The 17257-nt window shown below is 41.1% G+C and overlaps 1 protein-coding gene and 1 long non-coding RNA gene across 14 annotated transcripts in view; one reads left to right on the top strand and one right to left on the bottom strand.

Moving 5' to 3' along the window:
* LOC123788909 (uncharacterized) overlaps window positions 1–17257 on the top strand; it is an 88490-nt gene that overhangs the window by 58231 nt on the left and 13002 nt on the right. For 9 of the 11 annotated variants that reach the window (XR_015723809.1, XR_015723812.1, XR_015723818.1 and 6 more), the window contains 4 exons: window positions 13997–14103; window positions 14183–14257; window positions 14660–14786; window positions 15022–15105. This is a non-coding gene — a long non-coding RNA (uncharacterized LOC123788909). Of the gene's footprint in view, window positions 1–13996; window positions 14104–14182; window positions 14787–15021; window positions 15106–17257 lie in introns of all 11 variants that reach the window. The other 2 variants (XR_015723813.1, XR_006778599.2) reach the window with 2 other exon arrangements.
* The window catches only part of PTN (pleiotrophin), a 99788-nt gene continuing 95015 nt past the window's right edge, over window positions 12485–17257 (bottom strand). For 2 of the 3 annotated variants that reach the window (XM_045792573.2, XM_045792574.2), the window contains exon 5: window positions 12485–13245. In XM_045792573.2, the coding sequence (XP_045648529.1) occupies window positions 13190–13245 (56 nt within the window). In that variant the 3' untranslated portion in view covers window positions 12485–13189. The remainder of the gene's footprint in view (window positions 13246–17257) is intronic. The other variant, XM_045792575.2, reaches the window with a different exon arrangement.

Here is a 17257-nt window from a genome sequence, read left to right as displayed (position 1 = left end):
AGAAAGTGGTCTGGTTCCTCCTTTTGCATGTAGCTGCAGTTTTTCCAACACCATTTGTTGGAGACTTTCCTTTTCCCATTGGATATTCTTTCCTGCTTTGTCAAAGATTAATTGACCATATAATTGGAGTTTATTTCTGGGTTTTCTATTCTGTTCCATTGATCTATGTGACTGTTTTCATGCCAGTCCCATACTGTTTTGATTACTACAGCTTTGTAATATAACTTGAAGTCTGGAATTGTGGTACTAACAGCTTTGCTTTTCTTTTTCAAAATTGCATTGGCTACTCCAGGTGTTTCATGGTTCCATACAAATTTTAGGTTTTTTTTCCTAGTTCAATGAAAAATGCTATGAAAAATGGTACTTTGATAGGAATTGCATTAAATGTGTAGAGTGCTTTGGGTAGTATAGACATTTTAACAATATTTGTTCTTCCAATCCATGAGCATGGATGTCTTTCCATTTCTTTGTGTGGTCTTCAATTTCTTTCATCAATTTTTTTATAGTTTCCATAGAATAGGTCTTTTTCCTCTTTAGTTAGGTTTACTCCTAGGTATCATAATATTTTTGGTGAAATTTAAATGGGATTGTTTTCTTAATTTCTCTTTTTTTCTGCTCCATTATTAGTGTATAGAAAAACAACAGATTTCTCCACATTTATTTTGTATCCTGAGACTTTTCTGAATTCATTTATCAGCTCTGGTAGTTTTATGGGGGAGTATTTTGGGTTTTCTATATATAGTATCATGTCATCTGCAAATAGTGAAAGTTTTACTTCTTCCTTACCAGTTTGGATGCCTTTTATTTCTTTTTGTTGTCTGATTGTTGTGGCTAGGGCTTCCACTACTATTCTGAATAAAACTGGTGAGAGTAGATATCTTTGTCTGGTACCTGACCTTAGGGGTAAAGCTCTCAGTTGATTCCTTTGAGGATGATGTTAACTTTGGGTTTTTCATATATGACCTTTATTATGTGAGGTATGTTCTCTCTAAACCTACTTTGTTGAAGGCTTTTATCAAGAATGAATGTTGTACTTTGTCAGATGCTTTCTCTGCATCTATTGAAATGATGGTCTAGTTCTTATCCTTTCTCTTATTGATGTGATGTATCAGGTTGATTGATTTGCAAATATTAAACCACCCTTGCATCCTGGAATAAATCGCACTTGATCGCGGCGAATGATTTTTTAATATATTGTTGGATTTGGTTTGCTAGTATTTTGTTGAGGATTTTAATGTCTATGGTCATCAGAGATATTGCCCAGTAATTTTCTTTTTTGTGGTGTCTTTATCTGGTTTTGTATCAGGGTGATACCTCATAGAATGAATTTGGAAGTTTTTCTTCTTCTCCTCTTGTTTGAAATAGTTTGAATAGAGTAGGTATTATCTCTTCTTTAAATTTTAGGTAGAACTTGCCTATGAAGCCATCAGGTCCTGGAATTTTGTTTTTTGGGGAATTTTTCGATTTAATCATCTTGCTAGTAAACAGTCTGTTCAAATTTTCTATTTCCTCCTTATTCAATTTTCGTAGGTTGTATGTTTCTAGGAATGTATCCATTTCTTCTAGGTTGTCTAATTTGTTGGCATATAGTTTTTTCATAATGTTCTACAATTGTTTGTATTTCTGTGGTGTTGGTTGTTGGTTCTCTTTCATTTGTGATTTTTATTTAAGTCCTTTCTTACCCTCCCCTCCTCTCTATTTTTGATGAATTTGTCTGGAGGCTTATCAATTTTGTTGATCATTTCAGAAACCAGCTTCTGGTTTCATTTGATGTGTTCTATTGTTTTTTTAGTTTCTATATCACTTCTTTCTGCTCTAATCTTTGTTTCCTTCCTTCTGCTGGCTTTAGGCTTCATTAGTTCTTTCTCTGACTCCTTTAGGTGTAAGGTTAGATTGTTTAAGATTTTTCTTGCTTCTTGAGGTAGGCCTGTATTGCTGTAAATGTCCCTCTTATTTTTTTATTTTATTATTTTTATAAATTATATTATGTTAGTCACCATACAGTACATCCCTAGTTTTTGATGTAAAGTTCCATGATTCATTACTTGCGTATAACACCCAGTGCACCATGCAATATGTGCCCTCCTTACTACCCATCACCGGCCTATCCCATTTCCCCATCCCCCTCCCCTCTGAAGCCCTCAGTTTGTTTCCCAGAGTCCATAGTCTCTCATGGTTCATTCCCCTTCTGTTTACCCCCCTTTCTTCTTCCCTTTCTTCTCCTACCAATCTTCCTACTTCTTATGTTCCATAAATGAGTGAAACCATATGGTAATTGTCCTTCTCTGCTTGACTTACTTCGCTTAGCATAATCTCCTCCAGTCCCGTCCATGTTGATGCAAATGTTGGGAAATCGCTTTTTTTTTGATGGCTGAGTAATATTCCATTGTACCCACATCTTCTTAATCCAGTCATCTGTTGAAGGGCATCTCGGCTCCTTCCACGATTTAGCTATTGTGAACAATGCTGCTATGAACATTGGGGTGCATAAGGCCCTTCTCTTCACTACGTCTGTGTCTTTGGGCTTAATACCCAATAGTGCAATTGCTGGATCATAGGGTAGCTCTATTTTTAACTTTTTAAGGGACCTCCACACTGTTTTCCAAAGTGGCTGTACCAACTTGCATTCCCACCAACAGTGTAAGAGGGATCTCCTTTCTCCACATCCTCTCCAACATTTGTTGTTTCCTGCCTTGACAATTTTTGCCACTCTAACTGGCGTAAGGTGGTTTCTCAATGTGGTTTTGATTTGAATTTCCTTGATGGCTAATGATTTTGAACATTTTTTCATGTGTCTGTTAGCCATTTGTATGTCTTCATTGGAAAAGTGTCTGTTCATATCTTCTGCCCATTTTTTGATTAGTTTGAGAAGTTCTTGTGTATTGAGTTTGAGAAGTTCTTTACAGATCTTGGATACCAGCCTTTTTATTTGTAGTGTTATTTGCAAATATCTTCTCCCATTCTGTGGGTTGCCTCTTAGTTTTTTTGACTGTTTCCTTGGCTGTGCAGAAGCTTTTTGTCTTGATGAAGTCCCAAAAGTTCACTTTTGCTTTTGTTTCCCTTGCCTTTGGAGATGTGTCATGAAGGAAGTTGCTGTGGCTGATGTCGAAGAGGTTACAGTCCATGTTCTCCTCTAGGATTCTGATGGATTCCTGTCTCACATCGAGGTCTTTCATCCATTTGGAGTTTATCTTTGTGTATGGTGTGAGAGAGTGGTCAAATTTCATTCTTCTGTATATAGCTGTCCAATTTTCCCAGCACCATTTATTGAAGAGACTGTCTTTTTTCCACTGGATATTTTTTCCTGCTTTGTCAAAGATTAGTTGCCCAAGGAGCCAAGGGTCCATTTCTTGGTTCTCTATTCTGTTCCATTGGTCTATGTGTCTGTTTTTGTGCCAGCACCATGCTGTCTAGGTGATCACAGCTTTGTAGTATAGCTTGAAATCAGGCAGGTGATGCCCCCAGGTTTGTTTTTCCTTTTCAGCATTTCCTTGGTGATTCAGGATCTTTTCTGATTCCACACAAATTTCAGGATTGTTTGTTCCAGTTCTTTGAAAAATGTCATTGGTATTTTGATCGGGATGGCGTTGAAAGTGTAGATTGTTCTCGGTAGCATAGACATTTTAACTATGTTTGTTCTTCCGACCCATGAGCATGGAATGTTTTTCCATCTTTTTGTGTCGTCTTCAATGTCTTTCATCAGTGTTCTGTATTTCTTAGAGCATAGATCCTTTATCTCTCTGGTTACGTTTATTCCAAGATATCTTATGATTTTTGTTGCTATTGTAAATGGAATCGATTCCCTAATTTCTCTTTCTTCAGTCTGATTGTTCACGTATAGAAATGCAACTGATTTCTGAGCATTGATTTTGTATCCCGCCACATTACTGAATTGTTGTATGAGTTCTAGTAATTTGGGGGTGGAGTCTTTTGGGTTTTCCACATAAAGTATTATGTCATCTGCGAAGAGAGAGAGTTTGACTTCTTTGCTGATTTGAATACCTTTTATTTCTTTTTGTTGTCTGATTGCTGTTGCAAGGACTTCTAGTACTATGTTGAACAGTAATGGCGAGAGGGGGCATCCTTGTCATGTTCCTGATCTTGAGGGAAAGGCTCTCAGCTTTTCCCCATTGAGAATGATATTCGCTGTAGGCTTTTCATAAATGGTTTTTTTATGAAATTGAGGAATGTGCCCTCTATTCCTACACTCTGGAGGTTTTAATCAGGAAAGGATGCTGTATTTTGTCAAATGCTTTTTCTGCATCAATTGAGAGGATCATATGGTTCTTGTTTCTTATTAATGTGTTATATCACACTGATTTGAGAATGTTGAACCACCCTTGCATCCCAGGGATGAACCACTTGGTCGTGATGGATAATCCTTTTAATGTACTGTTGGATCCCATTAGCTAGGATCTTGTTGAGAATTTTGGTGTCCATATTCATCAGGGATATCAGTCTGTAGTTTTCCTTTTTGATGGGGTCTTTGCCTGGTTTTGGGATCGAGGTAAGGCTGGCCTCATAGAATGGGTTTGGTAGTTTTCCTTCTCTTTCTATTTTTTGAAAGAGCTTCAGGAGAATAGGTATTATTTCTTCTTTGAATGTTTGGTAGAAATCCCCGGGGAATCCGTCAGGCCCTGGACTCTTGTTTTTTGGGAGGTTTTGATCACTGCTTCAATCTCTTCACTGTTAATCTGTCCATTTAGGTTATCAGTTTCTTCCTGTTTCAGTCTTGGTAGTTTATGGGTTTCCAGGAAGGCATCCATTTCTTACAGGTTGCTTAATTTATTGGCATATAGTTGATAATAGTTTCTAATGATTGTTTCTATTTCCTTGGTGTCAGTCGTGATCTTTCCCCTTTCATTCATAATTTTATTAATTTGGGTCCTTTCTTTATTCTTTTGAGTAAGTCTGGCCAGTGGCTTATCGATTTTATTAATTCTTTCAAAGAAGCAGTTTCTAGTTTTGTTGATCTGCTCTACTCTATTTCTGGTTTCTAATTCATTGATCTCTGCTCTAATCTTAATCAGCTATCTTTTCATGCCTGGCTTAAGCCTGTTCTTTTGTTCCATCTCCAGCTGTTTAAGGTGTGAATATAAGGACTGCATTTTAGATTTTTCTATTCTTTTGAGTGAAGCTTGGATGGCTGTGTATTTCCCCCTTAGGGCCACCTTTGCAGCATCCCATAGATTTTGGACCGATGTGTTTTCATTCTCATTGGTTTCCATAAATTGCTTTTCTTTCCTTTTCTTTTCTTTTCTTTCTTTCTTTCAAGATTTTATTTATTTATTTGACAGAGATAGAGACAGCCAGCGAGAGAGGGAACACAAGCAGGGGGAGTGGGAGAGGAAGAAGCAGGCTCCTAGTGGAGGAGCCTGATGTGGTACTCGATCCCATAACGCCGGGATCACGCCCTGAGCCGAAGGCAGACACTTAACCACTGTGCCACCCAGGCGCCCCTGCTTAAGTTCTTCTTTAATTACCTGGTTTACCTAATCATTCTTGAGCAGGATGGTTTTTAGTTTCCAAGTGTTTGAGTTTCTTCCAGATTTTTTTCTTGTGATTGAGTTCCAGTTTCAAAACATTGTGGTCTGAGAATATGCAGGGAATAATTTCCGTCCTTTGGTATTGGTTGAGACCTGTTTTGTGACCCAGTATAATGTCTATTCTGGAGAATGTTCCATGTGCATTTGGAAAGAATGAGGACTCTATTATTTTAGGATGGAGTGTTCTGTATATATCTATGAGGTCCATCTGGTCCAGTGTGTCATTCAAAGCTCTTGTTTCTTTGTTGATTTTCTGCTTGGATGATCTATCTATTGCTGAGAGTGGAGTGTTGAGGTCCCCTACTATTAAAGTTTTATTATCTATATGTCTCTTTATTCTGGCTAACAGTTGGCTGCTCCCCCGCTGGGGGCATAGGTATTTATAATTGTTAGATCCTCTTGTTGGATACACCCTTTAAAAATAATATGGTGTCCTTCTGTATCTCTAACTACAGTCTTTAGCTTAAAATCTAATTTGTCTGATATGAGAATTGCTACCCCAGATTTCTTTTGAGGTCTGTGAAAAATGGTTCTCCATCCCTTCACTTTCAGTCTGGATGTATCTTTAGGTTCAAAGTGAGTGTCTTGTAGACAACATATGGATGGGTCATGTCTTTTTATCCAATCTGCCACCCTGTGGCATTTTATGGAAGCATTTAGGCCATTCATATTGAGAGTGATTATTGGGAGAGATGATTTTAATGATGTCATGTTGCCTATAAAGTCTTTGTTTCTATAGATTGTAAATTTCTGTTCTGTATCACTCTTGGGGTCTTTCTGCTTTTATAGAACCCCCCTTAATATTTCTTGTAGGGCTGGCTTGGTGGTCACATATTCTTTCAGTTTCTGCTAGTCTTGGAAGCTCCTTGTCTCTCCATCCATTCTGAATGACAGCCTTGCTGGATACAGTTTCCTTGGCTGCATGTTCTTCTCACTCAGTGCTCTGAATATGTCTTGCCAACCCTTTCTGGCTTGCTAGGTCTCTGTAGACAGGTCTGACGTTATTCTGATGTTCCTCCCTCTGTACGTAAGGAATCTCTTCCCCCCCCTCGCCGCTTTCAAGATCGTTTCCTTGGATCTAAGATTTGCAAATTGTACTATTATATGTCGTGGTGTTGGTCTATTCTCATTGATCTTGGGAGGGGTTCTCTCTGCCACTTGGACACGAATGCTTGATTCCTTCACCAGATTAGGGAAGGTCTCAGCTACAATATGTTCAAATATCTCTTCTAGACCTTTCTCTTCTCCACCTCCTTGGGTATCCTGATAATTCTGACATTGGAACGTTTCATTGAGTCAGTAATCTCCTGTAGCTTTTTTTCATAAAAATGGGTTTTCTTTTTTTCCCCATGTTACCTCTCTTTCCTCCTTCTCTATTATCTCATCCTCTAACTCACTAATTCGGTCTTCTGCCTTGTTTACCCTGGCAGTCAGAGCATTCAGTTTAGACTGCGTTTCATTCATAGAATTCTTAATTTCTGCCAGATTCGTTCTCATTTCAGCCCTTAGAGATTCTGTATTTTCATTAATATTTTTCTCAAGCCTATACATCATCTTGATAATTGTTACTCTGAACTCCATTTCTGACAACTTGGTTATATCCATATCCATGAGTTCTGTGGCGGAGGCCACAGTCTGTTTCTTTCCTTTGTTGGGGATTCCTCCTCCTTGTCATCCTGAGGAGGAGAGGTCGTGGGGATGTACAGAGCCCAAATTATTGACCAGGACCCAAGCAAGATGCACTGGTTTTATAGGGACTTAGGGTTGTGGGCTTCTTGTTCTTTCAGCCTGCCTTTTGAGGGAGGGGCCTGCCACGCTGATACTCAGGCAACCCTGTTTGGGTAGAGTCGCTCTGTCCCCTGCGAGGGGGGATGGGGATGGGCACAATGCGAACTGTTATTTTGGGCCTTTTGTTCCCTGGCGGCTTTCCCTGGTGGTTTTCTGTGCCTCTGCTGAGAGTCAGAGCAGCAGTGGCTGTATCCTAGCCTCTGTCTCAGAACAGAGAGATCGCAGTCTGCTCTCCACTGAGCTCTCCTGGCCACTCTAACTCTGTTTCTGTCGGTGCTGCTAAAAACCCCCCAGTGTCCCATGTTGTGCGCCCCACAGTCATTCTCCCAGCCCTCGCTCCCAGGGCCGGCTCGTCTCTGCCCTTTGCGCTTTTAACACCACCAGCTGCCCCCGGTTCCCATGCGCGCTCCCGAGCTCCCTGTTTCAGTCTGGTTCATGCGCACACATTCCTGAACTCCCGGTTTCAGTCTGGTTTCCTGGCGGCTACCGGTCCCGCAGTCCGGCCCGCTCCCCAGTGCAAGAGGCTTCTGCTTCCTGGCGCCCGAGCTCCGCGGCTCCCTCCCCCTTCTGTTTATCTTCTGATATCTGTGCGCAGACTCTCGGCTCCCGCTTCGTACCTTGAGACCCATTGCCGAGATGTTCTGTTTGTAGGGATCCGGATGTATCTTCTTACGTCTCAGGCTGATTTTGTGGGTGTTCAGAATGGTCTGGTAGATACCCAGCTTGATTCAGGGACTGGTTGAAATAGGGTCCCCTCCTCCTCCACCATCTTTCCCCTCACTCCCTGCAGTTCCAGACTTTGTTTTAAAGTCTATTTTGTCTCATACAAGTATTGCTGCTCTGGCTTTGGACATGCATTTACATGATAAATGTTTCTCCATCCCCTTACTTTCAATCTGCAGGTGTCTTAACTCTGAAATGTCTTTTATAGCCAGTGTATAGATGAGTCTTCCTTTTTTATACATTCTATCACCTTACGTCTTTTGATTGGAGCATTTAGTCAGTTTACATTCAAAATAATTATTGGTGTGTATTTACTGCCATTTTGTTTCTTGTTTTCATAGTTTTTCTCTGATCCTTTCTTCTCTTTCTCTCATGGTTTGCTGGTTTTCTTTATTGATCTACTTGGATTCCTTACTCTATTTTTTGCATATCACTCTTTTTTGATTTGTGGTTACCATCTTCTGCACACAGCAGTTTTTGTTAAGCTGATGGTCACTTAATTTCGAACTCATTCTTTATTCCTCTTCCCTCCACATTTCAGATATTTGGTGTCATATTTTGCATCCTTTTATTTTGTTCTTCTCTTGACTGCTTTTAATAGATATACTTTTTTTTTTCTTTTGTGCTTCTGTTCTTCTTACTTTCACTTATGGTTTTGTTTTCTATTCATGGAGTGCCCCTTAACATTTCTTATAGGGCTGCTTTAATGGTCATGAATTCTTTTAACATTTCTTTGTCTGCAAACTTTTTTTTAAAATATACACATGGTTTATTTATTTTTTAATATTTTTTATTGTATTAGTCACCATACAGTACATCCCCAGTTTTTGATGTAAAGTTCCATGACTCATTACTTGTGTATAACACCCAGTGCACCATGCAATACGTGCCCTCCTTACTACCCATCACCGGCCTATCCCATCCCCTCCCCCCCACGCCCTCAGTCTGTGTCTGCAAACTCTTTGTCTCTCTTTCTATTCTGAATGATAGCCTTGTTGGATAAAGTATTCTTAGTGGCAGATTTTTCCTTTTCAGCACTGAATACATCACTCCACTTTCCTCAGGCCTTTTACAAAGTTTGTGCTGAAAAATCAACCAATAGCCTTATGGGATTTCATTTGTATGTAACTCCCTTTTTTGGAACCTTTAAATTTCATTCTTTATCACTTTTTTTTTGGCCATTTTAATTACTATGTGTCTAGGTGTGGATCACCTTGGGTTGAATCTGTTGGGGTATCTCTTTGCTTCCCGAATCTGGATCTCTGTTTCCATCCCCAGATTTGGGAAGTTTTCAGCTATTATTTCTTCAAATACATTTTCTGTCCCCTTTCTCTCTCTGTGGCATCCCTATAACATGAATGTCATCATGCTGAATTCTTTAAGTCTATTCTCATTATGCAGTATTTGTTTGTTACCTGTTTGGCTTGATTGCTTTTCATTACTCTATCCTCAGTCACCGATACAGGCCTTTGCTTCCTGTAGGCTACTACTTATTCAATCTATTGCATTTTTAATTCCATGTATTAAGTTCTTCATCTCTGATGTGTTATTTTTTCTCTAAGTCCAGTGAGTATCTTTATGAGCGTTACTTCAAATTCTGTATCAGGCATATTACTTACTTCTGTTTCACACAGATCTTCTGCTATAATTTTGTCCTATTCTTTCATTTGGAACCTATCTCTGTCTCTTCATGTTGTTTACCTCTCTGTGTCTGCTTTTTCTGGGTGTTAGGTCAGTGAGTTGTATCTTCTGCTCTTGCAAGTAGCGGCTTTATGAAGAGGCGGTCCTGTAGTGCCCCGCAGCGCCCTGTCCCCTGTTCACCAGCACCTGGCACTTCAGGGGAGTCTGCTATGTGTGTTGCTTGTGTCCTGCTCTTGTGTCTGAGTCCCTTTTCCTTGCAGCCCACATGTCGGCATGGACTCTTGGCCTGTTGTGGCCTGTGCTTGCTCTCTGTGATGTTAGTGAGAGCCAAGCATGTAGGGTCTCAGGAGGCATGCCCACAGAAGGACTCAGGGGCAGGGCAGCAGTGTTAGCAAAATTTGTACTGAGCTGCAGGTCCTAGGTTGTATTCCCCGCAGACTGGTGGCTGCTGGGAGTGTGGTGCACGGCCATGGTGTCGGTGGCCAGGGGCATGCGGTGTCTGTGTGCGTAGCAGTTGGCTGGCGCCTGCACGACATTCACAAAATTTGCACTGAGCCCAGGGCTCAGGCCAGCGTGTCTGGAGTGGGTGAGTCTTCAGAACTCATGGGTAGAGCATAATGCTAGCGGGGTAGGTAGCAAGCGTCTGTGCAGTGCCACCTCCCTCAGGTGGCTCTGTTTATGCTGGGGGGCAGGGGAGGAAAATAGTGCCTGCCAGCTCCTTTGTTCCCAGAGAAGTCCCCCTAGCTCTCTCTGAAATTACTCTAAACAGATCTCCCTCCTGTTGTGCAAACTGTGGCTTCATGTTGACTCTCCTTGGGCTGTTGTCTCTTTAGGGTTATAGACCCAGCTCTAACTAGCTATCCTGGCTCAGCCAGTGCTAACAGTGCTAAGTCGGCTGACTCTTAAAGCTCCAGGCTCCCAGTTGCACTGGTTATACAGACTCACCGAATTCAGCCACTCTGGTTTTCAAGGCCAGGTGTTACAGGGATTCATTTTCCCTGTGTGGGCTCCCTCGTGTTTTCCCCTCTCTGTGCCCACAGCTCCCTCCCTCCTTTGGTCAGCTCCCAACCACCATTGCTGCCCTTCCTAACCTCTCCAGTTCCTAACCTCCCCAGTGCAGCTTCTTCTCCGCCTTTAGGTGTGGAATGTGTTCTGCCAGTCCTCGGATGGCTCAATTTTCTTGGATATGAGCGATAACTAGTTGTAAAAGTGGGATGAAGTGAACTTAAGGTCCTCCTACTCGGCCGTCGTTCAAGCCTCTTTTTCTATTATAGCTGATTTCTTTATATTTGCATTTCCTACCTCAAGACTAAATAAACTTTAAGATAAAGTCCATAAAATTGAGAACATCTGGGAAGAAGAGTTTGCTAGAGCACTCTCTGGAATGACTGATGATGGTCTCGGCTCCTGTTTGTGAGAAGCAGTGATTTTTTTGGAGCTTATCCTTTTGTATTTGTGTTTTCAGTACTTCGGTAAGATTTAGCAAAGATGTTTTAAGCTGGTGCTGGGGTAGAATAATTCTCAAGACTTAGAGGAAGTTTAATTTCATAGCCTATGCAACAGCAATTAACATTCCAACCCTTGCTTTAACAGAGAATCGGAGGCTTATTCTATGGTTTGTTAGGAATCCTGCTCCATGCCCTGGGAGTGAAGGGGAGGCCATGATCATTTACAGGGCTGCTTTTCTTCTGGGAGATTTTGTTCTAGTTTACCTTAGCTCATTACCGATTCATGAGCTGCTATGATGGCCAAAGACTAACGGAGGAGAAATATTAGGTGAGAGGCTCACAAAATTTCCTGCAGACTCTTCCACTATCTCTATCCTTATGGGACTTGCTATAAAAAAAACCCTATTCAAAATTTTCTTCTCCTCCATCCATCCCCATGAGTGCTTTTTTTCCTATTAGGTCCTCTTGTAAAAGGACTGCATTCACGGTTCATGTTTCGGTCTTTTGCTCTTCATGAGGTGGTCTGCTTTTATTAAGCCCCAGTCCATGAAATGTTTTAGGTTTTCCTACTCCTCACTGGCAGTTGGTTTTGACTTAGTGGGGAGATAGGAACCCCCTCAACGTTTCTAGCTCGAGTGGAGTCTTTGACTAGACGGCAGAACAGTTTAGCCCTGAAGGCTCTTCGGCTGCATCGTTAGACCAGTCTGTAATTAATTATTTTACGGCTAGCCCAAGGTACGTCGAAACCATTATTTCTGAAAGTGGACTTGGAGTTATCTTGGTAGATAGGTGTTTGTTATGGAGTCTTACCACTTTAAAATTAGAGGTGGCTTTTTCAGGCGTAATACTAGCTAATCTCAGCTGATTTCTGAGGTGTTATTTCTCTGAATAATAGCAGCATTGACTTATTTAAAGATTGTACTTGGAACCCAGCAGATAAGGGAGTTGTACAGATAGTCCTTGGTAGATATCTTGGTACATATAGTAGACAATAGAGGAGGTATTCTGGGCTTAGAAAAACCAAGTACAAACTACGATTTTGCATGTGTTACTCTGTTCCTGATTTGGATTACGTGAGCCCAAATTTATTCAATATAAGAAGAGTGTTTTTCTGTTCCCTCAAACTCTAGATTACTTCGGGACTTTTGTTCAATTCCATAGCACTAAATATTGAGTTAAAAATACATAGATGTACAGCTACACTACGTAGACCTAAACCCTCTATACCATTTGTGCCCAAGAGTGATTTTATTAGTTTGTATGATACCAGGTTGACTGGGGGAGCGTAGGGGACAAAGGAAGAGGGTTACAATATCAAATCAATCACTGCACGCAAAATCACCTTGTTTCAGCATCACCTTGATTTATTTTCCTAGTCTTTTTTTTCCTCAGAAGGAAAAATAATTTCATCAAGAAAACAAATGTTCCTGCCAAAGTGAAAGAATTTCTTTTAATGCTTTTCTTAAAAAAAAAAAAAAGTCAACATTGAATTAGGCCATGCTCTGCCCCCTCCCCCCGTTTTGCTGACCAAAGTTTTTGTTTTTAAATCCATTGGCAGAAAACAAGATATTTTCCTCAGATTGGATGATTATATTTTATTGCTGCTTTGTTTAGTATATATTTTTCTCAATTGGGAAAAAAAGTCTAGGTGAAAAAATTATCTAACAAGAAAAGTAGTTTACATGGTCATAACACTTAAATTGCTGCCAAAAGAAAAAAAATGTAAAAAAAATCTTAAATGTAAAATATCACATAACTTCAAAAAAAAAACTTACCTCAATTTTCTACCATGTATCATGTACTAGAAGTCAACTTTCTAAATAGGATTACAGTCCTTTATTATAAGCCCCTAGTGGTCCTATGGTATACATTAAAAAAAAAAAAAAAAAACACTACTACAAAATTTTTGTTTTTTGTTTCTGCCTATTGTGTACTTAAGCTATAGATAATTTTTGAATAAAAAGCCTACATAGGTATAAATGCAATAGTTAACTGATCCTGTTTGCTGATGTCCTTTTCATGTTCCACAGAATGTGGTGTCTATTAGTCCAGCATCTTCTCCTGTTTCTTGCCTTCCTTTTTCTTCTTCTTAGATTCTGCTGTTGATAAAAAAAAATAGAAAAAAAAGCATCACATCAGTAAACAATGGGGACAGTTTTCTTACACAGTTAACCCTTGAACAATCGGGTTGGGGGCGCCAACCCTCCATGCAGTGGAAAGTGTGCATGTAACTCTGTACCCCCCAAACTCAACTATTTATTAATAGCTTACTGTCGACTAGAACCGTTCCTGATAACATACATAGTCCATTAACACATGTTTTGTGTATGTCTTATATACTGTATTCCTGCCATAAAGCAAGCTAGAGAAAAAATGTTATTGATAAGGTACTGTGTGTATAAAAAAAAAAAAATCACATCTAAGTGGACCCAAGCAGTTCCACCCCTCATTTCTCATGGGCCAACTGTCATCGTCCAGGACTGAGATGATTAGATGGAGAGACAAGGTCCATGTGCGTGAATCTGCTTTTGCCAGGAGAGTGCCGAGGACAACAGGCAGGAGTATTACAGCCTCCCTTCATGTGACCCTCCCGTAAAAGCCTGTCATCTTATTGGCTGCCCCCATTTGGTATACAAAATACTGTCTGAGGGTCCTACTTAGAAAAGAGAGACAGGGCAGACCTCCCCGAGAGAACACACCAGGAACTCCCTGCTCAATGGAGAGCTACATGAAAGCTCTGCTTAGCCTCCCCCTCCCCATATGCCCTTTCCATGGGGCTGCTGCTAAGCACATTTCCTGCCAATTTCAAATTTCCTCTCCTGATCCACCCTTTGCTTATATATTTGCCAGCTATTCATATCTGAAGGACCAGCTTGGAGCCACTTGGAGCTTTGACTCCATAGAGTCTCCTAGTCTTGGATGAAGCAAATGGAATGTACCAACCTGGGCTAAACCAGGTAAGTAAAACCGTGAGGATTTGAATCACAACATCCCATCCTTTTCCATTCCCTCATCCTGCTGTCTCCCTTTGCCTAGACAGCGGAGAGAATCCAGTGCAGAATCGGACATGACAGCTTTGGCTCCAGAGATGAGAATGGACGGAATCACTAGGCAAGTGAAAGGGTATTGCTAAATGTTTTTAAGATCCTTCCCCGTTTGGCCCACAGTAGTGGTAGAAACATTGGGGTTAGGTGCAGGCTCTGGGGCAGACTGTTGGCATGTAAGTCCTAGCTCCATCGCGAAGTTACTCTGAGGCTTCCCGAAAGCCCGTGCATGTATTTGTGTCTCACATCCCTCACTCGTGGAGGGGTATACGAATCGTACCACATGATAAGGTCCAGAGCCACAGTAAATGAGTTGCAGAAAATCCCCCGAGAACAGAACATGGTGTAATAGCCCTGGCTCAATAAAGGTTAGTCTATTATCACACTAATGAGACCTGCTAAGAACAAGAGGTCATTTTTCTGTATAATTAATATTCTTCATCACTCCTAAATCACATGGACTGATCAGGTCCCTGAATGTGCTGAACGACGGGAATACTGGGACAAGAGGAACAATAATGATGGCCGCCAGGGATTGTTCACTGGATCACAGGACTTGTGTCCAAGAGGGGCCTACGGGATCTAATGCCAATCACGTATGTTGTAAAAACCTCACCTTATACTTAGGCACAGCTTGGACGTTTTTTTTCTTCATCACTTCTTCTGATAAGTTCGAAAGTGCATTATATACTAGGTGAAGTAATTATACTAGGTGAAGTAATATTTCCATACAAAGTAATCGTCCTAAGCTCCCTTTCCTCAAGCTTCAAGAGTGCACCATCCACAATTATGTCAGGAGTTGCTAACATCCTGCTAAACGGCTGTTCACAGGTCTCCACTTTGTTCATCCGTATCCTTCGCGTTCCCCTAACCTGAAGAGACCTGAACTTTCACTCTCTTTTTGCCCCATGGAAGGTAAGATGACCAGAACTTCCCAGTTCAAAGTCAAATTCTATTTTCGGTTTTATTTCTGAATAGTCTGTGTCTTAACATTTAATAATTCCCAGTCTTTGGTTGACATTTTAAACAACAGTTGTTTATTAGAAAGGTATCCTCAGAGAATAATCTAGGGTGTCAGCTGGAATATAATTCTAGTCTCCCTTGTCTCAAAGTCTCCAAATTCCGTGCTGGGGAATGCCCATATTTTATATTCACTAATTAACAACTTGCTAAATAACAAGTAGTCAACCAATTGCCCATTTAATCTGCGCAATGCCAACCAAGTTTTTTGACACTACTGGCAAGTCTTCAGGGCATTCTTCTGACACACTGCAGACCTTAAGTCCACTCTGGGTTCAAATCTACACAGAAAAATGAGGAGACTTTAGTAGAAAGTAGTGGAAAGAAGGATGAATTTCTGTTTGCATAAGGTCAGTTTGGTTTCTCACATAAAAAAGGGTTAAAATTTTTGAGAATAAGAAAGAAACTTGGGTTGGTAATATTGCTTCCAAACAAAAGCAGTTTTTTTGGTGACTTAGGTACATTTTACTGACACACTGAATGTTGTCACTACTTATCTCTGTGGCCTCAAAAACTCAGGAACAGCCTCTCAGGTTTTGCCCACTCTACATGAGGGTTTGGGGTTTTTTTTTATTTTTACTTGTGTATTTATTAGAGAGAGCGAGCGCACAAGCAGGGGAGGGGCAGAGGCAGAGGGAGAAGCAGGCTCCTGGCTGAGCAGGAAGCCGGATGCGGGGCTCCGTCCCAGGACCCTGGGATCACGACCTGAGCTGAAGGCAGACGCTTAACCAACGGAGCCATCCAGGCGCCCCTCTACATGAGAGTTTTTAAATAATATCATGGAATCTACAATCTGGAAAGAAACTAGTCCAACTGCCCTATGTAGCTGTTGAAGATATTGAGTCCAAAAGAGTTCTCTACCAGTCATTCCTCAAGGTCCACAGTGATCCAGCTGTAGAATCAGAGTAGACCATTCTCTGACCTCCTCCCACCACACAGCCCTGCCTCCATTGCTCATCACCTCTCTAGTAACTGCAGTCGGTCTTACTTTGTACTCGTCTCTCGGCCATCATTCAGAGTCTCTACGCTTGAGTCTTGGCTTGAGTCTCTACGCTGAGCCCTATTCAGTTCCTAGAGCACATCATTCTTTTTCTCTCTTAGTCTTTGGCCGTCTAACCCACTTTTCATTCCATTGGCTTTGCTCTTCCGCCACCACCTCCATCTTGTTAATGCCTGCCATCCTTCAGGTACCAGTGTTGACACCAGCTTCTGGTTTGTTCACTGCTTGGTCTGAGTTAGAAGCCTTGTCTCTTGATCTCTTCTCTCAGAGCTCTGACTGCTAGTACTGTAACTGCCCCTAAGCGTAAGCTGTGTGAGGGCACAATCCCAGCTTACTGCGACTTCCTGGGCCCTAGCATGGAGCCTAGCGCACGGCAGCTGATCGGCAGCTCTTCAGCGAAGTACCTAAATCTCCAGCACGGCCAGAATCCCTGCCTCACTGGCTCACCATGCCCTCCGCTTCCTGATGGCGGTTCCTGGAGGTTTCCTTGCTTACTTTCACCTCAGCCATTACACACTGCATTCTCTCCTCCCGTTTTTCCTCCTACCATTCTTGAAACCTTCGTTTCAATTTCACTTCAAGGCAGCCTTCCCAGAGCCCCCAAACTAAGCAGATTCCACCCACAGTTAGATCCTTCCATGTGCCTCTCATTGCTCTTACGAAATTACTAGTTCAATTCTAATTGCATACCTAATTACTAGACATTTCCCCCTTCCTGTGAGGGCAGAAGACCATATCTATCATTTACATCTGTGTCTTTGGTGCCTGGCACATAAGTGCTCCTGAAATACTTATTGCATAAAAGTGAAGAAATGAACACTCGGATGGGAAACAAAGAGTCAATTCATTAGTATTTCTCAAGGAAAGTAAGGAGTATAAATTCAGTCAAAATCTTGCAGTATTTCAGTACTTCTTTGAAGAAAAAAAGTACAAAGATATATAAATGAACATCACCAAATTTTTCAACCCTTTTTCTTGTCTTTAAAATAGAAAATGGAATTAACTCTGAATAAAAGTTATGTCCCATTTTAGTAGCCTGTCAAGGTT

This window comes from Ursus americanus, chromosome 3 (assembly GCF_024610735.1).
Source record: "Ursus americanus isolate L20-20 chromosome 3, mUrsAme1.1.p, whole genome shotgun sequence".
In the NCBI taxonomy this organism is placed as follows: Eukaryota; Metazoa; Chordata; class Mammalia; order Carnivora; family Ursidae; genus Ursus; species Ursus americanus.
Note: the sequence above shows the minus strand (reverse complement) of the source record. Positions and strands in the feature narration are given on the sequence as shown.